This window comes from Poecilia reticulata, chromosome 12 (genome assembly GCF_904066995.2).
Source record: "Poecilia reticulata chromosome 12, P_reticulata-male-v2, whole genome shotgun sequence".
Classification (NCBI taxonomy): Eukaryota; Metazoa; Chordata; class Actinopteri; order Cyprinodontiformes; family Poeciliidae; genus Poecilia; species Poecilia reticulata.
Window position 1 is genome coordinate 1,950,281 of NC_088841.1, and position 26,819 is coordinate 1,977,099.

The 26,819-nt window shown below is 39.9% G+C and overlaps 2 protein-coding genes across 3 annotated transcripts in view; one reads left to right on the forward strand and one right to left on the reverse strand.

Annotated features, from left to right (window-relative positions):
* gfra2b (GDNF family receptor alpha 2b) overlaps positions 1–26,819 on the reverse strand; it is a 140,853-nt gene that overhangs the window by 95,051 nt on the left and 18,983 nt on the right. The gene's annotated exons all lie outside the window — the stretch shown is intronic.
* Positions 1,482–2,416, forward strand: LOC145554297 (uncharacterized). The gene has a single exon (XM_081613849.1). It carries the CDS (start codon positions 1,482–1,484, stop codon positions 2,181–2,183), a length of 702 nt encoding a protein of 233 aa, XP_081469975.1. The 3' UTR covers positions 2,184–2,416.

Below are 26,819 nucleotides of genomic sequence, written 5' to 3' on the forward strand. Positions count from 1 at the left end.
AGCCATTTATTTGGCTGCATGCTAAATACCAACGTCAGAGTTAAATGTGTAATTTAACAGGCTGAACTCTAAAGCACTTCTGTGATTAGGTGCTGCACAGGGCCAGTTATTGGACAGAATACTTAAAGACCTGCACATTAGCAGGCATACCAACTGACCTGATCTTTTAGCTGAAGGATTTACCAATCGAGTTGGAGCAATTATTTAAATAAAACCTGGTCATAAGGTGTTGGAAGTGCATGGAGTCATGCACCATCAGCAGCTCTGCCTGAAGCTTTTTAAATCAACCCATTTCAGTAAAACATCCAAAGTTCACTGAACCAGCTGTCCAAATTTTACTTCTATCAGCTGATACTTTTGAAGTAATTAGAAAAATTATTGTATATTGAAAAATGTTCTTTTTATCAGAAGGACGGCTGATGAAACTTCAGTCTGCACATACCGTTCTGAACACAAGATGTGCCTGTTTTTATAATTAGATCTATTTCTGAGAATTCCTTTTTTCATTTTTCTGCTTCCATGAAGAAAATCTTCAGGCAGTTTGGCTCGATGCCACTTTGATGCTTTTAGTGCTTAGTTTCATATTAATATAATGCTTTATTCTAATTTGTTTACATGCATCTTCAAACTTTCTGCTTTTTTTGACTTTTATGTTGCTAAGCTGTTTTCATACTCTCAAGTGGCTGCAGGTAAACTCCCCCCTCAGCCATCCATTCATCCCTTCCACGTACCGTTACCATAAACTATGTTATGAAATATCCATGTTCTTTGTAATACATGGAGTACACCGATAAATAGTCATTTAGAAATTCAAAACCTACATACATTTTTGTTGTATGTTTTGAACCTACATGCAAATACATAAACTGTATTTAAAACATTATAAAAACATTTAGTTTTAGTTTAGTTTTTTGTTTATGTTTACCAATGTTTGCGATGTCAGATGCAGAAAAATACAACTAAATATTAATAATGGGCACATAATAGATGCCCATTATTCAAATTAAACCAGATCTGGCGATATAAAAACACCACCAAAGTCCTCACCAAAGTAAAGTTTGTGGCATAGCTAATGTGATGGAGGTAAGTCAGGGCCTCCATCACCATGGTCTTCAGCCAGAAAAGTGTAAGACGTAACTGCCACAAGTGCAGGATTTGAACTATCTCTGAACTGAGTTCACGAATGAGGAAAAGATGGAGCAGGAGATCGACAGGTGGATCGGTGCAGCATCTGAAGTGATGTGGAGGCTGTGTCAGTGTGTTGTGGTAAAGAGCTGAGTCACAGGCAAAGCTCTCGGTCTATGTTCCTACATTCACATACGGCCATGAGCTTTGGGTACTGACTGGAACAACAAGCTCATGGATAAGCAAACTGAGTTTCCAATGCAGCTGAACTCTCCCTTATAAAACGGGTGAGAAGCTCAGTCATCCAAATAGAGTCGCTGCTTCTCCACATCAAGTAGTCAGTTCAGGTGGCTCAGATGTCGATTATATTGCCTCCTGGTTCAGAAGGAGAACCTGAAAAAAACCCAGAGAAGACCCAGAGAAAGATCCAGTGGAAGACCCAGAGAAAGACCCAGAGGAAGACCCAGAGAAGACCCAGAGAAAGATCCAGTGGAAGACCCAGAGAAAGACCCAGAGGAAGACCCAGAGAAGACCCAGAGAAGACCCAGAGGAGACCCAGAGGAAGACCCAGAGGAGACCCAGAGAAGACCCAGAGGAAGACCCAGAGGAGACCCAGAGAAAGACCCAGAGGAAGACCCAGAGGAAGACCCAGAGAAAGACCCAGGGGAAGACCCAGAGAAGACCCAGAGGGGCCCAGAGGAAGACCCAGAGAAGACACAGAGAAAGACCCAGAGAAAGATCCAGTGGAAGACCCAGAGAAAGACCCAGAGGAAGACCCAGAGAAGACCCAGAGAAGACCCAGAGGAGACCCAGAGGAAGACCCAGAGGAGACCCAGAGAAAGACCCAGAGGAAGACCCAGAGGAAGACCCAGAGAAAGACCCAGGGGAAGACCCAGAGAAGACCCAGAGGGGCCCAGAGGAAGACCCAGAGAAGACACAGAGAAAGACCCAGAGAAAGACCCAGAGGAAGACCCAGAGGAAGACCCAGAGGAAGACCCAGAGGAAGATCCAGGACCCGCTGGAGGAACTATGTTTCTCAGGTGGGCCTTTCTATTTAGGCTGTTGACCCCGCGACCCGACCACAGATAAGCAAAAGAAAATAAATGTATGTATGGATGGATGTATTCAGTACAGAAAATAAAGGAAAAGTTCTCTAAAGCACCATGATTGTACTACTTGCTTTCACTTATGAGAATAAAGCACATTTCATGACCTTTCCTTATTAAGGTCAAATTAAGCTTTGCTGGCAAACCTTTTTGTGAACGCTTTTCTCTAGAAGATAATTCTTAAAAAGGACAACATCGGGACCGTCTTGACTTCAATACTTTCCATGAACTTGTAGTACAGTCTTCTGGAAGTATGCAACTGAAACAGAAGTTATATCAATCATTTCAAAATAAACAAGACTGCACAAGAGCAAAATAGATTTTTTTAAAAACCTGCTAATGAGTCCTAATGAGAATGCACGTCTATGAAAATCTCATTTTAATAACATTGTAACAAAAACGACAATCCCATTTGTTACACCTGCTTCCATGAAAACGCTGTGATGTTCCCTCAGAAAGATCACCACGGACGTTAATCTCAGATACATCTGCAGTATCCAATTTTCAAGTTTCAATTTCCTTGAACACGGATCGGCATTTTAATTTAGAATCAAATTCCTTTCTGCAGGCAGATGGAAGCAAGGAGTGTAAATATGATTCTGCCTTAAGATTTTTTTGTAATGATATTTTGGAAAATCTGCCCCCTTTAATCTCACACGATGATTTAAAACTGGATGTTTTATTCAGCTCTGTGAGCCTGTGTAATCAATTTATAACTCGCACCATGTATTAATCTGTCTGCCTTTTAATCTCCATCTTCAAACAAACACAGCTGGCTGCGATTTGAAACTGGAGCAGATTTTGGAGAACTGTGGCATCACCTGGATTGTTCTTCCTGTCATCACAAGAGCAACAAGTGGGAGTTTTAAGGTTTAAAAATGAAGCATAATGTTATAAAAATGACACAAAATAAAATTGTATTACAGCTAAACCATACTTCTGAAGTTGTGTGTTTCATAAATGTCTTTGCAAGTGCTGCTTTCTAAAATGATTCACTGTATGAATGTTTCACCCAGCTGCAGTTTATCTCCCAGTTTTGTTCAATAAAAGCCCTTAGAGGCAAAACTACTTTACTAAGCTTGTGAAGTCAACAGTTTCAGCTGAAAAGGCCAAGGTAAGGATTTATGGAACAGGTTTCGTGTTTTAAGAATTCACATCAGCATTTTCACATTCACAAGTCTGTCTTTTACCCAATTCTTCAAAGAAAAGGGTTAAGGCTTTTTGCAGCTGATAGAAATTTAAGAAGTAAACGAGAAAATTCCTGCAGAAATTTTACGGGGTCTGCCAAATGTGCCCGTCAGTTTAAACCAAACATTTTAGCTATAGTTTGCACAGCTAAAACGAATCAGAGAATAACCTAGCAATACTATTAAGCTTTACATGGCTCATCAACAATGTTCAATGACTGATGCTCTTGCCAAATCCATCACCATATTTCTATGGCCGATCTGATTCACTGCAACAGTACATGACTGAACCAAATGTTCAATGAGTTTCAGTCCGAGACTGATGACTTATAAGCTTCGTACATGTGGTTCTCACTCGCGGTCCGAAATAAAAAAAAAATAACGACTGTCCGTAATTGTTTATTTCTCGAAATTTTTCAACCTTCATACTAAGGATTTTAATTCACACTGAAAAATTAATAGAAATAATAATTGAATGTAAGCAAAATATGAATAGTCAGAGGAAATATCTATTCATCCCACCATGCATTGTGAGACCTGCCTCTGCGCCTGTTTGTGAGACTACTCTATGCCTCTTTCTGGGACCCGTTGCTATGGCAATTCATTATCTGGACCTGGGCTGGCTCTCTCTGTCAGACAGGATGCTGGAGACAGAGTTTCTATACTTGTGAGACACCCAGCGTCGGTCTCAAGGACCCTGACAAAAAACCATAAGCCCTAGCAAAATTTTGAAAACATTTGAATATTATATCTTCTATTATCTTCTAATCTAATATTATAACTAACTCGAGGGAAAAAGATAATAAAAGCTAATACCACTTACCTGAGAGGATTATTGATGCTTTTATTTTGAAATTGTCATTAAGCTTCATTTGAAATTGCAACACTAATCCCGGGTGTAACAGTGGTTTTGTTAAACCAGTAATCTAATGGCCAAAAGAGCAATTACATGATGTAAAAATTGTCAAGGCTTTTATTTTGAAATTTTCAGTAAGCTTCATTTGAAATAGCCACACTAATCCCATGTGTAATAGTAATTTGGTTAAATCAGTTATATAATGCTCAAAACACAAGTAGTTCTCAATACCAGCCAAGTCCTCCTAACAGACAGTTCCGCCATGTTGTAGTCCTTACATGCTGCGCAGGCCTCTCTTTTAACTGAGTCTTGGCCATAGATAGAACTACAGTTATGGCTTGTTTGTAGTCCTAAGCAGCTACTGTGCTCTGCTCTGTGTTCTGTTGAAACGGTAATTAAATCCCTCCCAAGTGCAGCTGTGAGTGACAGACAGTTCCGCCATGTTGTAGTTTTGACATTCTGCTCAACCCCCTGTTAATAACTGAGTGTTCAGACAATAGTTAGAACTACAATGATGGTGCGTTTGTAATCCTAAGCAGCTCCTCTGCTCTGTGCTCTGTTGTCACAGTAATTAATGCCCTGCACCTGTTGGCGGCACAGAGGGTGAGAATTCTCTGTTTAAGCCAGCCTGTTTCTCACAAAAATAGCACTTCGAACAACTCCTTTCCGTTTAGGAACCATGGCACGTATTCAAAAATTTTTGAAGCGTATGAGAGGGATATATGTCGTCTCCGATATTCTCGCAATTCATATCTCTACCTCGCTCACAGTATTAACAGCGATGAGAGAAAGATGTTGTGCGCTGAGGTCTGCCATTTTTCAGAAATATATGAAAAAACATGGGCAATTGTCCTGTCGCACCACATCGGTTGGAAGCACCTGGACAGAAAACCGTAAGCTCTAGGGACATTTTGAAAACATTTTACCGGAGCAGGCATGCGTATCTATGTCCTGACCGACTTTGAGGCCAATTGCGTGATATTTGTGGGTGTGAGGGAGAGTTAGAAATTATTTTGGGGTCTGAAATCCACTCTCTCCCAGATTCTAGCGGAGCGGCCCTCGCACTCTAACTTTTCAAAAAATCGAAAACTTTGGGTCGCTTGGAGACAAAATGTGGAGAAACCGTAATTTGTATCGACGTACTGTCTTTACTTTTGAAGAGATCACAGACGTATCTATAAACTGAAATTTGAATGGCTTTTCTACGTCAAATCATGACGACACAGAAATTCTTCAAAAATAGGGCTTTTTGTTCATTTTTTGTCGCCTCGCTCTATTGACTTGAATGGGGCTTTTGGGGGGCTTTTTTGCAATTTACGTTGCCATGGTAACTCCGAATCCAACCAGGAGTAATAGCTCCCCTCACGACATTGAGCCACACGTTTTGATACCACATTGTGGGGGTGCACACAGCGGTACGAGACGCATTAACGGTGAAGTAAGAAAAATAAATAAATAAAGAGACATTCTATTAGGTGTAGAACAATAGGTGCCTGCCATGCAATGCATGGAGGCAGTGACTGACTTGCTTCAAGTCAGTCACTGCTCTCCCTATGCATTGCTATGGCAAGCCCCAATAACTAAATGTACAGAGGAGAATCATAAAATGAATCAAGCACAGGATCTCAACCAAACCACAACCAAAAATAAATAAAAACAACAAACCAGGCACAGACCAGTTTCTGGTCTTAAGGTTTACGTTTCTTTAAAATGCTCTGCTTTAAAAAAAAAATTTAAATTCCATTTTCTGCACAGACAGTGTGTGCAGAGCCGCCTGTCTGTGGATGATTGAGAGTTCATAGCTGAGTGTACCAACTGTGTACATTTCTTTGGAAAAATTCCTTCATTCCCCAAAAGGTGGATACTAGCAAGTTTGATGGGCTGGTTGAGCATTTAACCCCGTTTCTTCTCCACCAGACAGCCACCGCACACGGTGTCAGCCGGGCTACTCTCAGCTTTACCAGCTCACTAAAAAAATACTACAGCTGTCCAGAAACGATGGATGGCATCTCAAATAGGTGGAGTTGTTCCGACGAACAATATTTCTGCTTAAGCTCATTCAATTAATTTTTACTGTAACTTCTGGTTTGCACTAATGTTAGCGCGCTTTATCTGATTTAAACAGTTTGACACATGATGACTAGTCAACAGGTGGTTGTTATTATTATTACGGTAATATTATTATTGTTATGCTGTTGTTGACAGGAGGCAGCGGACTCATTTTACTGGTACACCTGGTAGATTTATGTCCCTGTTCAGGGAACAAGGTTGCTATGACTACTGCTGCCGCCTGCTGCTTGGACTCACATCAATGCCCTTTAGGATAACACTTCTCTGTGCAGATCAATGCAAACTGCCCTCCATCACTGACAAACTCATAATTACACACTTTTTGTTGATTCGTGGCTCCTCAGAGGAGCTTTTTGTGTGCATTCTGTTATTTCTCATGCTATAATGTGCAAACTGTCATCAATAGATAGCGTATCACAGAATAATTTAAGATCTCCTTCTGAGTGCATCCAATCAATTTGAGTGGAAGTGCGTTATCTTCTTGTTGCTGTTCTTTGGCGTAAATCTCTAATCTCACCAGGGCCAGTACATGTCAAGTTGGATTGGAGAATACTGGAAATTTTTTGCTGTACGCTGCTGTTAGAGAGGGGAGGGGGTGAAAGGTGGGGCTGCAGAATTTGGTAAGAGGGAGGTCCAGGGGGTGTTTGGTGACGTATTTACTATAATACAGGAAATTTATGGGAAAATACTAATACGGGAGCACAGCGGGAAACAGGGGTGAAATACAGTAGTTTCCTGGCCAAAACTGGAGTCTTGACAGGTATGCCAGGGCCTCGTTTCAGAAAGCAGGATAAGTAAAAAGTCTAAGTAAGTTCTGGGGTAACTATGAGCATATCCTGGGTTTTTGGTTACAGAAAGACTGACACCTGAGCTCCATGTTTTGAAATTTGGAGTTTGAGAGACCTTCTTTAATGAGACATTCAATGTGAGAGTATACGGTCTGGTGGAGCGTGGGCAAGGCTACGTCTTTAAAATATTTACACCCCAGTGGGGGCTCCAAGAGCAAGACCAGTCAGCAAAACCTGATGTCTTCCTCCACTGAGAACGGCTGGTCGACTAGCCCAATGAGCGCATTTTTAAAAGTTGTATTAAATTTGCAGTTTGAAGGATTTTGACGTGTTTCCCCTGTGAGGTACTTTTCCATTGCAAGGAAACCGGAAGCTACACTGCACTGCACACAGCGCCTCTGCAGGCTGCAAAGTATGAGGCAGTTCAGGTTTTTTGATTGGCAATAAAAGACAGTGACCACTGAATGCGAACACTTACTTTTTGAAATAATTTAAAGATAATGATTGGTGGCCCATCAATCACAACACCACTAATGAATACTTTTGTAACACAACCAAAAATATGATCAACAGAAGCAAACATGAAATTATCAAGGGTTCCATAAAAATCTGCCAAAATCTTTGGCATTTGGTTTAATCTTCACACAGAATTTAATATTAATACTTAATTAATACTTACGTATTAAGCAAGCACAGAGGAAAACAGTTAGACACTTTCACATGGGTTAGAATCAGGTCCTGATACAAGATAAAATGCAGAACACAGAAGTGAAGAGTTAGAAACAATCATCCGGAAATCAAAAATCAAACCAAAAACAACCAGCTCTAGCAACAGTGTGTGAGGTTATCTACACCCCCTGCTGTGATGTAGACAGAAAGTATTGGTTCAAATCCATACCAGGGTCTTTCTACATGAAATGTTCATGTTCTCTCTCCATGCATGTGTGGGCTTTCTGTCTAGATACAACCTCTTCCTCCCACAGTTGCAGACTCTTGCTCATTAGTCTCTCTAAAATAGTCTCTCTTCTCAGAATGAGTGAATATGTGCATTGTTGTTCTGTGTCCCTGTGCTGCCCAGAGATGGACTGGCAACCTGTCCAAGATTTACCCTGCCTGTTGCCCAATGGCCCCTGGAGACAGGCCCCCTGCAAGGATAGGCAGGTACACACAATGGATGACACTTCCAGGATTAAAAGACTAATGTCTCAGCAAGATCTAGAGAAACTCATCCATGTGTTTATCTTTAGTCACATTGATTACTGCAACAGTGTCTTCACAGGTCTAACTAACAAATCAATCCTCCAGCAGCAGCTGATCCAGAACGCTGCTGCTGGAGTTCTGACTAAAACCAGGGAGACAGAGAACATCAGCAGTTCTACATCACCCAGTTACAGTCCTTTGACTAAGAGAATAGACTTTAAAATACTGTTAGTTTATAAATCACTGACCGGTTTAGCACCACAATACATTAAAGATCTGTTGTTATTGTATCAACCTTCCAGACCTTTCATGTTTTCTGGTTCTGCTCTGCGTCCCCAGAACCAGAACCAAACATGGAGAAGTAGCATTCAGCTTCTGAATGACAGAAACTCAACAGCAGTGGTGGGAAGGAACGAAGTACGAGTACTTCGTTACTGTACTTAAGTACAATTTTCGTGTATCTGTACTTTATTTAACTAGATTTAATAATGGATACTTTCTACTTTTACTCCACTACATTTTACAGTAAGTATCTGTACTTTCTACTTCACTACATTTCTACAAAACTGTCGCGTTTATTCGTTGCATCCAAGTCGCATTGCGCTTTTTGTCCGTTAAAATGTGAAGTTCAGGGACTTGAGGTGGCGCCGTAAAATCCAAGCAATAACGTGACTTAGTGTCTGTTGTCACCCATCGCCTCCACCTTTACTCGCACACGGAGCTCCAAGACATCCGCAGTGGTTTCCTCTGAGCGGGAGAAGATGTCTGTCTAATCGTCAGTAATATAATAGCGCTGCATAAATCGATATGGCGATATGTAAAATAAGCAGCGCTTCGTTTTCACAGACGGTGGGGACTTCGTCCAACTTTTAGCGTCACTTCGAAGGAAAGCTTAAAGAAAGGTAAGCTCCGTGGATGTGATGTTAGCAAAGCTAGCTGTACTGACTGAGACACACATGTTGCATCTGCGATGAAAAAAAGTTGTCACTCATGCGCTGAATTATTGTGTGGAGATGTTGACTGAGGTGTCGGAAATATGGGACAATGCTGTGACCAAAGTCTGCATTGATATGACATTCAGGAACGATTTGATTCTTCTGGACGGATCTTTACTGATTAAATTTATTTCAGCTCTAAGTATTAAATATCTAGGTGTTTTATGGGAATGTGGATCTTTCAGATCAATTTGAGAAGCAATTTTGATAGGTAAAACTTAATTTTTTTGTGTCACGTAGCGCGGGGTGCTGGTCTTGACTACAACTCTGCTACGTGGCTCCTCGGTTGCATGTCCTCCCCCTCCTACCTTCTTTCCATCCCCTTTCTGTTGGATTTCTTTCAAAATAAATGCCACAAGTGGCAAAAAAAGTGAAGTTCATGCTGTTAGGACAGGAGACAAGATGTTTCCATCCCTGAAATTATGATGCATAGAATCACATATCTAAGTCTAAACTATGTTACAGAGTAAACATTATAAAAACATGCTTCATCTGTGGCATTGTTCATTAAAACAGCACATTTCTGATGTATTAAAATTAAATACAATCGGTTCACTTAATGATATTGTATTAGGGATTAGGTAATGCATTCAGCAAGTACTTTTACTTTTAATACTCAAGTATTTTTAAAAGCCAGAACTGTTTTTACTTTTACTTAAGTACAAATGTTAATGTGGTAGTTTTACTTTTACTTAAGTACATTTTTGAGTACTTTCTCCACCACTACTCAACAGGCACCAAGAACAGAGCAGGACTCTGCAGCAGGAATGACTTTCCCCTGTGCCTTTCCTGCTGGGATAAAGACCTGCTAAGGGCTACAGTGAGGGTATGACTGCTGCACAAGAACTCCTGTTAACTCAAGCTCTCAGTATTTCTGGTGATGCCAGATTTATTTGTCTCTTCAAATCCTAAAGATCTAGATTGCCATCTTCTTTGTTGATTTACTTTTCTTGTGACCAGTACTTGTGTCCAGAAACTCCATTCATCAAGGTCAGATTCTGCAGTCACGACTAACAGCTGAACATGAATTCAGATTTTCTTTCCATTAACCTGTTTAATTACACTGGCAACAATTATTGCCAAATATTTATTTCAACTTCTGGAAGTTCTAAAAGTATTGTTCTGGCTTTTGACAGCTGACTGAGGTTTTATTTGGACAGCTAATTGAGGAAAAAGGTCACCTTTAGGGTGACCCTTTCCACAAAGTGGAATGTCTACTACAAGATGATGCCTGGTTTAGGTCAGGGCCCAAGTGTAGCACTTGGTCCGGTGGAACAGGGAGAAGTTACTGCAGGATGCACATTTGTGCCTGCACTGTAAAACATTTGAAGGTGGTTAAACTAGAAAATTAAAGTCAACATGCTGCCTCAGAAACTCAGAAATTAAAGTTCATGAAGTTGATTTAACAACAAGAGACACGTAGTCTAAACATTGTTTTTTAAGTTAATTAATCTTGAGTCGTGAGTTTTAACTTAATGATGCAAATCAAACCAAATAATTACTTCAAAATATGCAAGAAAAAAACTCATACTTTTATGTTCAAAATCTAAAACTCCCTAAATTAATTTGACTTAAAGAGTAGAAGATAGTAGACACAACTAAATGCAGCTCAAATATTTTGCAGTACTGTAACAGTTTCACCTGACTTTGCCTCACTGATGAAATGACCAAATGAGGTCAAAGGTCATTTAGCACATTGAGATAAACACTTCTGCATGATATGGCCCTGAATCTTTATGTAGCTAAGACATCTCTGAACACTCTTGTAACCATGCTTTGTTATAACAGGTTATGCATGCTATTATATTTTTTAAATATTTTTTTACCTGTGTTTTTATCTCTGTAAAAACTATTTTATTTAAAGAGAATTCATACTACATTTTATTTATGGTTTCGGTTGTGTGGGACATTTATTTCCAATTTCTCAATTTTTGATTGTTCTTTTTGGAGGGTGTGGGGGAGATATTTAAAATATCTTCCAGTGTAAAGTGTTCTTTTCAAAAATAACATTTATTGATCTTTGAGAGGCTGAACTTCCATTATCTATATCTTATTTAAAATGGTCTCCAAACAATCTTGTTTATTGCAATATTTCCTGGGAAGATTTATTGACCAGTAAATCTAACGTTGGGTTTAATGGATCAACGAACAAACGTCACACAAAACATATTTAGTGTCGAAGTGATGAACCAGTGTGGGACAGACCAGCACCAGATCTCCAAACATCACCTTCATTTTTTAACAGCACAATGAAGTGAGAACTATATATTGCAAGTTGTAGTTTTTACAACCAAATGGATGAAAAACTAATAAAAAGTCTGGTTTTCTGGACGGAGTTCAAACCTCCAGCAGAGGAACAAGCAAGTCTACAAAGAAAGCAGTTTATAGACCAATCCTGGGTGAGCCTCCCTCTGAGACACTATTCTGTCAGTTAATGAACAGGAACCAGGAAAAGGATAAAATGAGGTTCGATCTCAGCTCCCAACACCCCCCACCCTCCATCTGATCTGATCCTTCTGATCTCTCCTGCTTTATTTTCATTTCCTCCTGTCCACATTCTAAAATTACTCCTTCTGTCATCAGCCATGTTCACATTTTCCTCAAACTCCCTGGATTTCAGGCTTTGATGTGACCGGTCATATGAGTTCTTGTTTCCTCCTGGCACGAACACCGACCTTGTTGCTCTTTTTGGAAAGTTTTGAATTTTCCGTGCAAACACACTTCAATAGAGTAGAGTTTCTTTCAGAAACATATTATTTTCCAATACAAATGCATCTTAATTGTGATGGGCTTTTTAAGAAAGTTGTGCCTTTGGGTTATGTGTGAATTTATATGTACACACATAACCCTGATATAGAATATAAAAATAGGTAGAAGTTAAACATACAAATCCCTCCATTGAGAGGTTAATCAGCTGCATTAATTGTGTGTGAGTTCATGGTTGTTCTTGTTCATCCTGTATGTCTTTGTGACCAACTTGCCTTTTGACTGCTCTAGATCAGGGACCAGCTCCCCTAGCTATCCTGCACCAGTAGGACATGGATGGTAGTTGGCCTTTTGTAAACAATTATTTTAGTATTCAAGTAATCTATCAATTATTCTGACATAATTTATTTGATTAATCGAGTAGTAGAATAAAGAAAATTGCCAATTCTTCTTGCCTATTTTCCTTAGCACTGATTGGCTAAACCTCCAAGAGTGGAACTGAGAAAGGCTGCAGATGTTATCTTCCACACAAGTGCCAAGATGGTTTCCACTGAGACTATTAGAATGGCTGGCCACGCATTTCGTACCTGGACCTTCAGTGGGGATCTATAGTCTAAATTCACCACTATGACATTACAATTAAGACACCAATACTAGTGAACAAAAAATGCACTATAACAATGTCTAGTACTACACAGGTTGTTCAACCCATCAGATTTCAAGCGTCCTGCTTTAAATGCGTCATTCAAACAGGATATTAACTGTGTTGTATACAAATAAACACAGAGAGAAGACAGCCAAGACTTCATTACGGAGATTTCCTTCTGATGCATTTTTTTATATGATCGACATTATACTAGAAAAGGATGTTTATGAGGAGTGCAGAGAGGTGAGGGAGGGAGGGCACTACGTACTTTATGCAGCACTTTTTACTCATCAATTAGCCTACTAATAATTAATTATGAGAGGTTTTTCGCATATTGAGAGTCAATACTATTGTCATTAAACAAAGAAGTCCAGTTAGAACAACTCCAAACCTCTACACTATAAACACAACTGTGAGCAGTTCAGGTTGCTGATGAGAAGAGCTGTCAAGTCTCCTGGTTTGGCCAGGAAACTACAGTATTTCACTCTTCTTTTCATCTGTGCTTCCATATAACATAATTAACCCCCCCCCCCACTCCCCACAAGAAAAGTGCACTGCTTTAACACTTTTCAGATGAGTACATATGAAAAGCTCTTATACTATATAATCCCATTATTTTTATTGGACAAATACATTTCTCTCATTGTGCACAACAAACTTAAAGTGAGTGAAACAGAGAAGCTGTGCACCCTGCTGCAATTAATGTGAAATGCAGTTTAGACCTTTTCATGCTAAACCCACAGTTGGCCTTTACATTCAAATAAGACAGAAAATGACAAGTGAGAATGTTCCTGAATCAGAAGTGACCTAGAAAAGCAGTTCACTTCTATTTGCATGTTTCAGTCAGCTGTCAGCACTTTGAATCCCACACAGCAGCATGAAAAGTGCTCCACATAAAGTTTCATTCTTTATACGGTTTTGTATAATGCATTCTGATATACTTTTGGTTATTTGTGTAAAATAAGTGTTACTGTAAAGAAAGCCGTTTCATGATTTCTGCCTTCTGCATCTCTTTTGTGTTTGCTGTCACCCTGGAGGTTTCTTCCTCTGCTGTGCCTTGTTAAATGTGTGAATACATTCTTGCAGCTGCTTTGCACTGTTCGCTCTCCTGGGAGCAGGTTGACAATTCTGATCCATCTGTTTGTGCCAGTGGTCCTCTGAAATGCTGAACAACCTGTCATCAATAAGTAGGGTAGAATATTGCTTTTCTTACTAGGTGGTCTCTAGACAATGCATTTTTTGGTTTGCTTGACTTTCAGGCTTCTTTAATATATATCTGCAGAAATGACTTCAGATGGAAAGCACACAACAAAGCATAAAGGAATAGTTTAGTCTGTGGAATAAAGCGCCAAGAAATGTCTGAGCAACTCAAAGCATCTAATTCCAAACATCAGCCTAACTTAGAGAAAAACAGCTGTTGTGTAGCAAATGAAAAAACCCTTCCGTGTAAAAAACCATCCATAATACTGAAAATAATGAGGTGAAAGTTGCTAGTATTACCTATTTGTCAACACTTCTGACATTGTGTATCTCATTAAAACAGTGGCACACAATGAGTGTAAAATATCTGTTTCTAAACATGTCTGAATGCATTAAATAGGAAAGCTTTATCAGCTTTTAATGCTAATAGTACCTATCATCAAAACAATAGAAAATGTTTTCCGAAAGACAAGAAAATACATTAGAAAGCATAACCCACAAAAACAGCGGACACACTCAAACACATACACACTTATATACCGGTACCTGCATAACAAATTATACTCAATAATAAAGACAGAAAAGTAAAGTCAACCCGTGTGATCCCCTGGAGGAGGAGGACAGAGGTTCCCAGGATCAGGTTGTGTGTCTGAGACTTCCAGAGGAGGAGGTGGAGTGACAATATTTGATTTGTTTCTTCTCTTTTTGGCAAACATTTTCACTAGATTTAACTGTTTTACCCTCCCTCAGCTCTAGCTTTCTCATTCTTAGCTCCTTCAGTCTTAGCAAGACGCTCAGGAAGAGCGCAGCAGATGTCACGGTCGGTCAATGGAGAAATGATAGGGGTGTCCCGTCAGCTCACACAGGGTCAGTGTAATCCCACCAGACACGTGCATAGGATAAGCTCAGGCAGGGGCCATTTGACCACTTTTTTATATAATTATATATTATATAAAATAATATATAATAATAAAATCATTTATATTGCTATTTTCACCCTGTGGTTTATACTATAAAGTATCTATTTTTTACTTAGCTTAACCAATTCTGATGAGTTTTTTCGTAAAAATTGCTGATTTTTCGCATTTTCCCATTCAAATGCTCAGAAGAGAAGCCGGTGAGAAAGTCCGCTTATTCATTTTTAGCTAGCTGTCATTATTGATCAAAAATACTTGCAAATTGTGTCAAAATATGTTTTTGAATAACCATCACTTCTTCTCATTACAGTGTTTCAAATACAGCTAAATACCGTAATATTCCATTGCTGCACGTATGAGCTCCTAGCCCCATTTTTACAACATGAAATCAGCACTGAACAACCACTGATGTTCAGCCTGCAGGGTTTAAAATATTATATCACCGAAAAATCCCCTTATGATACTGTCCTATCTGTCTTGTTTCACAACAAAAAAATATTGTATTTGGGTAATTACTTATGAAAAAAAATGTTTATCAATATTTATATACTATTTCCTGAAAAGAAAGAAAAAATAAAAGTCAATATACATGATTCTACAATTATTGCCCAGTGTATCTAAAAAGCTTCAAATCCAAAATGAGAAATTATTTTTACAATTTTGGTCAGATGTTTTCTATTCTGACATGTCAGTTCTATAAAATATTAGTCAGCATATACATTTTTATTTCACAACCCGGCTCCGGGTAAAGATTATTTGCAGAGTTTATCTGTGAAATTCCATGCCATCATATGAGGGGCCTTTTAGGACAAAATCTATGTTTTGTCTCTCACACACTACAAAAAACTCACGCACACTCACAAGCACACTCAAAAAATACTCAAATTGCGTATACACACTACTAAAATGTCACACACGCACACACATTTTATCTTTCTCGCGCACATACACTGTACTAACATGTCGCACACACACACAAATGCTATCTTTCTCGCACACATACACTGTACTAACTCGCACACGCACACAAATGTTTTTCTCTCACATACACAAGACTAAAGTTGCACACACACACACACACACACACGCACACACAGTACTAAGACTCATTTTTTGAATGTGAGAATTGTCACAGAAGAGGCGGGGCATAATTTTTTGATCAAACTGCGCATGCGTTGATCCTATACTATAAGTTTCGATTGTTGACTCACTGTATGTTATATTACTTAGTATATTTGTGCTTTTAAATATATATAGAACTTTAAAGTTTCTTGTAGCTTAAATGTACTATAGAAATAAATAAATCTGATTGATTGATTGATTGATTGATTGATTGATTGATTGATTGATTGATTGATTGAAAATAACAAAATTGTTGTAGTACAATCTGTCCACTGGGTGCCAGCATTACAGGAATTATTGACCGGCGCCAACTAGTGCCGAAGAAGAAAGAGTCTGCTATACCGAACATGGCTAACTCTAGTTCAAAACGAGGCGGTATAGGGCCGCAGTGAAGTTAGTTTCAAGTTGGATATTCGATATTCGAGCTCCAGGGAGTAGCGGCATTTAGCTCAAGGTTGATCCTATTTATGAATGCTAATGTCGGCCGGGGGTTGTCCACAACTCCCGACCGCAGCGCCCGAAGGTTTACTTAGGGACTGTCAACAAATTACCAAACCAAACATTCCTGTCAAAGAAATGTTAATAAATGCCTTGAATTGTAACCAACTAATTGTAAGTGCTAATTCATGCTTTTACATGAGACACAATATAATCTATTACATTTTAAAGTCATATAATATTTTCAATCATTTTAATACTAAATAATTAATGTTTTCTTCAATAGCTTCCAGGTCATGCGAAGTATTGACTCAGAATCACTTAGAAATTGTTCTACTAGTCTGTATAGATGAGGCAACAAAATGGAAAACAAAAGTTTGTGCCTCATCTATACAGACCAGTATAATTAATTGAAAGTGGGTTTGGGTCAATAGGTCACATGATCTGGTAGCTATTGAAGAAAAACACTTAATTTTGACCAAACAAGATCCTAAAAAATGGCTAAAAATGGAAAACAAATGTTTGTGCCTCAACATGTGTATTTGTTGACAGTCCCTATGTAAACCTTCGGGCGCTGCGGTCGGGAGTTGTGGACAACCCCCGGCCGACATTAGCATTCATAAATAGGATCAACCTTGAGCTAAACGCCGCTACTCCCCGTAGCTCGAATATCAAATATCCAACTTGAAACTAACTTCACTGCGGTCCTATACCGCCTCGTTTTGAACTAGAGTTAGCCATGTTCTGTATAGCGGACTCTCAGTGGTGGGAAGTAACGAAGTACAAGTACTTAGTTACTGTACTTAAGTACAATTTTCGTGTATCTGTACTTTAAGTAGATTTAATAATGGATACTTTCTACTTTTACTCCACTACATTTTACAGTAAGTATCTGTACTTTCTACTTCACTACATTTCTACAAACTGTCGCGTTACTCGTTACATCCAAGTCGCGTTGCTCTTTTTTTCCGTTAAAATGTGAAGTTCAGGGACTTAAGGTGGCGCCTTAAAATCCGAGCAATATCGTAACTTACGTGTCTGTTGTCACCCATCGCCTCCACCTTTACTCGCACGCAAAGCTCCAGACATGCGCAGTGGTTTCCTCTGAGCGAGTCTAATCATCAGTAATATAATAGCGCTGCATAAATCATAAGATATGGCGACATGTAAAATCAGCAGCGCTTCGCTTTCACAGACGGTGGGGACTTCGTCCAACTTTTAGCGTCACTTGGAAGGAAAGCTTAAAGAAAGGTAAGATCTGTGGACGTGATGCTAGCAAAGCTAGCTGTACTGACGTAGACACACATGTTGCATCTGCGATGAAAAAAAGTTGTCATTCATGCCCTGAATTATTGTGTGGAGGTGTTGACTGAGGTGTTGCAAATATGGGACAACGCTGGTACATTCAGGAAAGATCCGATTCTTCTGGAAGGATCTTTACTGATTGCATTTATTTAAGCTCTTAAGTATTTAATAACTAGTTTTTTATGGGAATGTGGATCTTTCAGATCAATTTGAGAAGCAATTTTGATAAGTAAAAGTTAATTTTTTTGTGTCACGTAGCGCGGGGTGCTGGTCTTGACTTGGTCTTGGGTCGGTGACCTTGACTACAACTCTGCTACTGGCTCCTTGGTTGCCTGTCCTCTCCCACCCACCTTCCTTCCATCCACTTTCTGTTGGATTTCTTTAAAAATAAAAGCCACTAGTAGCAAAAAAAAAGTGAAGTTCATGTTATGTTAGGACAGGAGACCAGATGTTTCCATCCCTGAAAGTATGATGCATAGAATCACATAGTAAGTAATCACATACTGTAAACATAATAAAAACATGCTTTATCTGTGGCATTGTTCATTAAAATGGCACATTTCTAATGTATTAAAATTAAATACGATCGGGACACTTAATGATATTAGCGATTAGGTAATCCATTCAGCAAGCACTTTTACTTTTAATACTTAAGTATTTTTAAAAGCCAGTACTTTTTTTACTTTTACTTAAGTACAAATGCTAATGTGGTAGTTTTACTTTTACTTGAGTACATTTTTGTCTGTGTATTTGTACTTTTACTTAAGTACATTTTTTGAGTACTTTCTCCACCACTGGTTAAAATAAACTTGAGGGTTATTCTCACCTCAAGTAAATTAGCACACGGGAGACACAGTCTGTTACTCCAATTTCTCTCAGCTTATGAGAAACTGCAGAGCAACTGGCAGCTCAGAGTTCCCATGCACCACATACCGGTGAAACACCGTTACTGCACCCATCATCTTTAACCCCTGTTAACAAGTAAAATATTATTATTATTATTATTATTATTATTATAACCCCATAAACATTTAAATGCTCCTTTTTTTTACTTTTTTTTCACACACCAGTGGGCATCACAAGAGGTTTGTTTGACTCATAGACCGGCCCAGGTCATGTTGTGGTTCCCCTGACATTTGCTCTATGCCTGTTAGGAGATGGAACCCAAATAACAAATAAAAATGGGTGGGCGGTAAGTGGAGGGGCCAATGGTTCCCTGGCCCCTCCTGTTAAGCTGCACAAATCACTGCCAGTTCAGACTTGCGGGAATAATGCATTTAGTGGCCACAGATTAATTTTTTTTTCAGAGCGCATGCTCACTGCGTGCTATTTTTACCCTTAGCAACAGTTGCCATGCTGCTGACAATGATGTCATCAGCATGACGTCAAATGACGTATGTGTCATGAGGCCCTTCTGAGGATGACTTTATGATGTCATAGAGTCCATGACATCACCAACTGATCAGTTAATTCTCTGATCAGTTACCACAAATCAGTTAACAAGTCAGTCAACTCGAGATTCATTTGGACGTTTTAGCTCAGCACAATAAAGATGAACGACGAAAGCCCACAGAGAGAAATGGATGTGAAACCTAAGGTTTCTTTTTGGACGAAAGTGAAAAAGACATTGTCCAGCAAAGTTCATCCTGGTCAAAGAAGCCCAGATTACAAAAAGAGAAACTTTCTCAGTGAACTTTTGTGGGAAGTGATTGAAAAGGCTGCAGATGGACCAACTCTGCATCTTGTCCGACAAGTCTTTGAGGAACAACATAGCAAAATTTTGATCTTACTTTTGAGAAAAATTGGAGATATAAATGTGAATGTACTCTCTGAGGTTTCAGAAGAGCTTGGTGAAAGGATTTTCCAGAGTCTTGCGAGAGATGCATTCCACTTTGCCAGTGGACTGCATTTAATCGCACTAGTGGAACACCCAGAAGGACACCAAGTCATCGTGGAAAAATTCAAAAAGCATCTGGAGAATCCTGTTCCTAAAGAGAAAATGTTCACGTCTACCAAAAGAAAGATCCGAAAGACTTTTTTTCCAACTGAAGACTTGTACGCAGATGAAAACTGCCTGAGTGAAGATTATACTCAGGCAACCATGGACCCTGAACAATTTTTGAGGGACGCAAACAGGATGGGATTCAGACATGGAACAGAAGAAGAAAGGAGAGTTATGGTTCAAAATATTCTTTGGAGATTGATTTACAAGTCCAGTTACAGATCTAGCTATGGGCATTACAAAAGGAAGGACACCGAACCGGTCCAGAGAAAGCTTGCTCCAAAAATATGGAAAGAAGTCAAGGATATAGATTTTGTCTTTTATGACAAAATGGAAAAAAAAGCCTGCCGAGACATCCTGCAACTTCTCTGGGGCAATGAAGACGCAGTTAGAGAACTGCTCTTCAAAATGATCAAAAGCAACAACCCACTAGTGATTTACAAGGTTGTGGAATGCTTTAAAAGAACCCTTGCACGACCACGAAAAATCAATCTCAAAGACACCTTTCTTCAAAAGGCATGGGGCCTCATCAAAAAGGCTGCGGGTTGTGGAGACAATCCAGACGAAGAAGAGAGGCAAGAGCCCACCAAGAGTGGATCAAATGTGTTTAGTCCACACTTAGCTGGGCCTCTAAATTTGGTCAACTCAGAGGTTGGTACTGACTTGGAGGAGTCAGGGCCGAACTCAGAGTCAGGGCCCGCCTCAGAGTTAGGACCCGTCTCCGAGTCAGGACCCGTCCCCGAGTCAGGACCCGTCTCCGAGTCTGGATCCGCCTCAGAGTCTGGACCCGCCTCAGCGTCAGGACCCGCCTCAGAGTCAGGACCCGTCCCCGAGTCAGGAACCGTCTCCGAGTCAGGATCTGCCTCAGCGTCAGGACCCGCCTCAGCGTCAGGACCCGGCTCAGCGTCAGGACCAGCCTCAGTGTCAGGACCTGCCTCAGAGTCAGGGCCTGTCACCGAGTCAGGACAGAACTCTGAGACGGGACCGACCTCTGAGATGGGACCTGCCTCTGAGACGGGACCTGCCTCTGAGATGGGACCCATCTCCGAGATGGGACCCGTCCCCGAGATGGGACCCGTCCCCGAGTCAGGACCCGTCCCCAAGTCAGGACCCGTCTCCGAGTCAGGATCTGCCTCAGAGTCAGGACCCGCCTCAGAGTCAGGACCCGCCTCAGAGTCAGGACCCGCCTCAGCGTCAGGACCCGCCTCAGCGTCGGGACCGACCTCTGAGATGGGACCGACCTCTGAGACGGGACCGGCCTCTGAGACGGGACCTGCCTCTGAGACGGGACCGGCCTCAGCGTCAGGACCCGCCTCAGCGTCGGGACCGACCTCTGAGATGGGACCGGCCTCTGAGACGGGACCGGGCTCTGAGACAGGACCTGCCTCTGAGACGGGACCTGCCTCTGAGTCGGGACCCGTCCCCGAGATGGGACCGACCTCTGAGACGGGACCTGCCTCAGAGTCGGGACCTGCCTCAGAGTTATGACCTGTCTCTGAGTCAGGACCTGTCTCCGACTCACGACAGACCTCTGAGTCCTCATGCCTAATCTCACCAACGTAGTGACACCTTGTCAGAAGTGTCAAAACTGTTCCTCAGCAGAACTTCGCAACTTACCAGAGCGGATGATTATGGCCTTAAAGATTGCTTGCAAGTTTTCAATCTGAGAATACCGGAAACCTTTAGTCATCCGTTGTTACAGTGAGAGCAAGACGGGTAGATTGACCCGAAGAATCAGAATTGGAGGCCGAGGGAACGATGGCCCACTGGGAGGCTAGAAGGGGTTCGAAGAAGGAGAGAAGGTGGGGGGCTGACGTATCGTTAGAGAGGTGGGGGGCGGGCAAAGGATTGAACGAAGGAGAGACATTGAGGGGGGCTAGTGTACCATGAGAGGAACACTAGCCCACCGTCAATGTAGAGATAGATGTGAGGGGTCAAAGAGGGTGGGGCCGGTCTAGCGTACCGTTGAGTGCTGGGGAGGCGGACGGACAGCAAATTGCAAGAAGGGGGAGGAGGTTTGGCTGTAGAAGGAGGTGGCAAAGGAGAGACATTGGGGGGGTTTAGTGTACCATGCAGGTACACTAGCCCCCCTCAATGTAGAGATAGATGTGAGGGGTCAAAGAGGGTGGGGCCGGTCTAGCGTACCGTTGAGTGCTGGGGGGCGGATGTACGGCAAATTGCAAGAAGGGGAGGAGGTTTGGCTGTAGAAGGAGGGGGCGAAGGAGAGACATTGGGGGGGTTAGTGTACCATGAAGGTACACTAGCCCCCCCTCAATGTAGAGGTACATGTGAGGGGTCGAAAAGGGTGGGTCCAGTCTAGCGAACTATTAAGTGCTGGGGGGGGCAGACGGACGGTGAATTGCACGAAGGGGGAGGAGGTCTGGCTGTATGTAGAAAGAGGGGGGCGAAGCAGAGACATTCGGGGGGCTAGTGTACCATGAGAGGTACTCTAGCCCCCCCTCAATGTAGAGGTAGATGTGGGGGGTCAAAAAGGGTGGGGCCAGTCTAGCGAACCATTAAGTGCTGGGGGGGCAGACGGACTGCGAATTGCAAGAAGGGGGAGGAGGTCTGGCTGTATGTAGAAAGAGGGGGGCGAAGGAGAGACATTCGGGGGGCTAGTGTACCAGGAGAGGTACACTAGTCCCCCCTCAATGTAGAGGTATATGTGAGGGGTCAAAGAGGGTGGGGCTGGTCTAGCGTACCGTTGAGTGCTGGGTGGGGGGGGCGGCCGGACAGCGAATTGCAAGAAGGGGGAGGAGGTCTGGGTGTAGAAGGAGGGGGGTGAAGGAGAGAATTAATCCTCCCGATCCACCTATAAATGCTATTTTATTTATATAATTAGGGCTATTGTAAGCAAAAATTTTAGTAATCGCGTAATCTATCGATTATTCTTACTATTAATCGAGTAATCATATAAAAAAAACTGACAAAATAACGAATTGGTAAATCGTTATTGATATCCGATAGCAGTGTTACTATCGGATATCAATATCAGTCCAATTTTTCATTTTTGAGCTTCCCTAACAGATACTTTTTTGTTGTTTAGAAAACTAACCTGTAATAATAACAACTCGTTTTCTAAGTTAATCTGAGAAAAAGTCATACAAAAATCTAAAATTAATTTCAATTTAATAAAAAGAGGCAGGCTCACAAATACGCTTATTAAAAATATCTATGATCCAGCTTTTAGTTTATGTAGTCAGTCAGTAGATGAGCTCTCACGTTGCCCCATACATGTCAAGCTTTGAGTTTGAGAATATGGGAAATGTCACCTGAAGTGGTGGTGGGCCATAATTTAACAGTTTATGTTAAATTATGGGGAAAAAACTTAAATTATGGAAAAATTCTGCTGAAATTCCATAAAAAACGAGAAAGTGTACTGACAGAAATTACCAGGACATTTCCCTGTTTTTTTATGGAAAACTTTGAAATAAAATACTGTTAAATTACGGGAAACATCTGATGGAAATTCTATAAAAAACACTGAAAATATCATGGCAGAGAATTACCAGGACATTTTCTATATTTTTTATTATTTTTTTTTTTTCAGAATTTCCATCAAAAAAATGTCCATAATTTAACAGTTTTTATGTCAAATTTACCAATATTTAGTTAACCCAAAACTGAAATTCTCTTTTTACTCTGTCTTGTGATGCATTCACAAACTTTTTTTTAAAAAAAACCTTGGACATTTCCAAATACATTTGTCCTCCAAACCATTGAAGTCTGTATTCTATACCATATGTTAATTATAGTGTAAAATATATTAAAGTTAATGTATTTAATATATTCTTAACATAATTTTGAAACAAAATTAAATTCTAAGTCCACAGGAAATGTAGTTGTAGAACACAAAACACTTAGTTTGAAAGTATCTCATGCAAAGTGATGTAAAAATGAAACCATTCTGCAATCAATTTGCAGACTTTATTTTGCAATTTAAGACCATAAATTGACGTCATCTAGTCTTTATAACTAACCTTTACTATTATATATTAAGAGCTAAACATATTCTTGAGCTTGCTATTGTTTATCTTCTGTACATCACAACTAATTTATTGCATTTTACTATACAAATACAAATTTTCAACGTATAAATTAAATGTAAAGCAATTTTGACTCTAGTCTTTGAAGTCAAATAAACAGTTTTGTTAAGTTATTACTATAAGATGGAACATAAAAAATTGCTTTTGAACATTAAAATCATAGTTGTAAACAGGATCAACATACTTCAAAATAAATGCTGAAAGTCTACCATTATTTTTATGAAATACAGGTATAAATATTTTGTTAAAAATCAAATGCTACATAAACCCAGCCGGTAACACTTTATTTGAAGGCAGGTGAATAAGACTGACATGACACCGTCATAAACATCTGTCATGGACATGAATAAGTCTTCATAAATATTTATGACTGTTGTCATAAAGCGTCATTTAGTAAATCATGACACTTTTAATACAAAGTTGACATTATTGAAAATGTCTTTGTTTTGACAACTTGACATTAATCTAGACAAAATGATTAATGATTGATTAATAGTATTCAGCAGGTTGTTTTCTAATGTATTAAAATTAAATATGATCGGGAGACTTAATGATATTAGCGATTAGGTAATCCATTCAGCAAGCACTTTTACTTTTAATACTTAAGTATTTTTAAAAGCCAGTACTTTTTTACTTTTACTTAAGTACAAATGCTAATGTGGTAGTTTTACTTTTACTTGAGTACATTTGTGTCTGTGTATTTGTACTTTTACTTAAGTACATTTTTTGAGTACTTTCTCCACCACTGCGGACTCTTTCTTCTTCAGCTCTAGTTGGCGCCGGTTAATAATTCCTGTAATGCTGGCACCCAGTGGACAGATTGTACTACAGCAATTTTGCTATTTTCAATCAATCAATCAGATTTATTTATTTCTATAGTACATTTAAGCTACAAGAAAGTTTGAAGTTCTATATATATTTAAAAGCACAAATATACTAAGTAATATAACATACAGTGAGTCAACAATCAAAGCTTATAGTTTAGGATCAACGCATGCGCAGTTTGATCAAAAAATTATGCCCCGTCTCTTCCGTCACAATTCTCACACATTCAAAAAAAAGAGTCTTAGTACTGTGTGTGTGTGTGTGTGTGTGCGCAACTTTAGTCTTGTGTATGTGAGAGAAAAACATTTGTGTGCCTGTGCGAGTTAGTGCAGTGTATGTGTGCGAGAAAGATAGCATTTGTGTGTGTGTGCGACATGTTAGTACAGTGTATGTGTGCGACAAAGATAGCATTTGTGTGTGACATGTTAGTACAGTGTATGTGTGCGAGAAAGATAGCATTTGTGTGTGTGTGTGTGTGTGTGTGTGTGTGTGTGTGTGTGTGTGTGTGTGTGTGTGTGTGTGTGTGTGTGCGAGAAAGATAGCATTTGTGTGCATGTGCGAGTTGTTAGTACAGCATATGTGTGTGAGAAAGATAGCATTTGTGTGTTTGTGCGACATGTTAGTACAGTGTATGTGTGCGAGAAAGATAGCATTTGTGTGTGTGTGTGACATGTTAGTACGGTGTATGTGTGCGAGAAAGATAGCCTTTGTGTGTGTGTGTGCGACATGTTAGTACGGTGTATGTGTGCGAGAAAGATAGCATTTGTGTGTGTGTGTGCGAGAAAGATAGCATTTGTGTGCGTGTGCGAGTTGTTGGGACAGTGTATGTGTGTGAGAAAGATAAAATTTGTGTGCATGTGTGACATTTTAGTAGTGTGTATGCGCAATCTGAGTTTTTTTTGAGTGTGCGTGAGGTTTTTTTTGAGTGTGTGTGAGTTTTTTGTAGTGTGTGAGAGACAAAACATAGATTTTGTCCTAAACGGCCCCTCATACCATCAACCCATTGCACACTTCCACTTGCATGAACCACGTGTAGTTTACACTTTGACCACTAGTGTTGATATCAACACACTTCTCATATCTTATTGTGAAAGGCTTTTCTATCAACCAATATTTGTAGTATTCATTTTCGACTTGGCTGTAGTAACAGAGGCCTCAATCTAATTAGCTTCAGTAGTCCATCAGGAGTTAGTGCTCAGTAGCATTGCAGTCAGAGGGTAAAGGAAACCAAAGACATACAAGGAATGCACAGTGAGCATTTTAAGCACAATGTGATTCTGCTCCATAAACAAATTTTAGCATATTTTCAGGGTTCCTTCCTCCCTTATGGAAGATGTTATGATCCACATTCTTCATCCACACATGGAAATAATAAGTCTGTATTCCCCAGCTATGGTTCTCCTGCTGTGGTCTCAGGCTATAAATTATTGTTGGATGAAAATAATAAAAAAGAAAAGCATACGGAAAAGGTCAAAGAGATCATTTCAGCCCTCACGTCCCCCACAGCTCCCACCCAAAACTAACTTCCTGTCACCTGGATCATTACTCATGATCCAGTGGAGATTTGTTGGAGCGGATGAATAAACAAGCATGTTGCTGTTGAACATGCATTGTGAACTGATTCACCTGTAGAATTGGAGCCACTGACATTCTGTAAAGTTTCATGGCATTACAATCCATTTATAAATAGATGGCAATATATAAAGCTAGACATATATGACCATTAAAATATATACATCCTTAATATATACATCCTTTGCCGCTTTCAGCTATTAATGCTTTGCCGCCTGCAGCAGATAATAAGATCACACCTGAAAATATGAATCTCAACAGATCAGAGACTCCTAAAAACTAACATTTTTACTATTAATTTGATTTATATATATACTGCGACAGACTGGCGACCTGTCCAGGGTGAACCCCGCCTCTCGCCCGGAACGTTAGCTGGAGAGGAACCAGCAACCCTCCTGACCCCACTAAGGGACAAGGGTGTAAAGAAAATGGATGAATATATATATATATATATATATATATATATATATATATATATATATATATATATATATATATATATATATATATATATATATATATATATCCTAATAATATAAATGAGATTATAATATATAATCTCATATAAATAGATATAAAGTATCTATTTTTTACTTAGCTTAACCGATTGTGATTAGTTTTTTCTTAAAAATCGCTGAATTTTCGCATTGTCCCATTCAAATGCTCAGAGGCGAAGCCGGTGAGGCAGCAGTGAGCTGACCCTCACCTGGGAT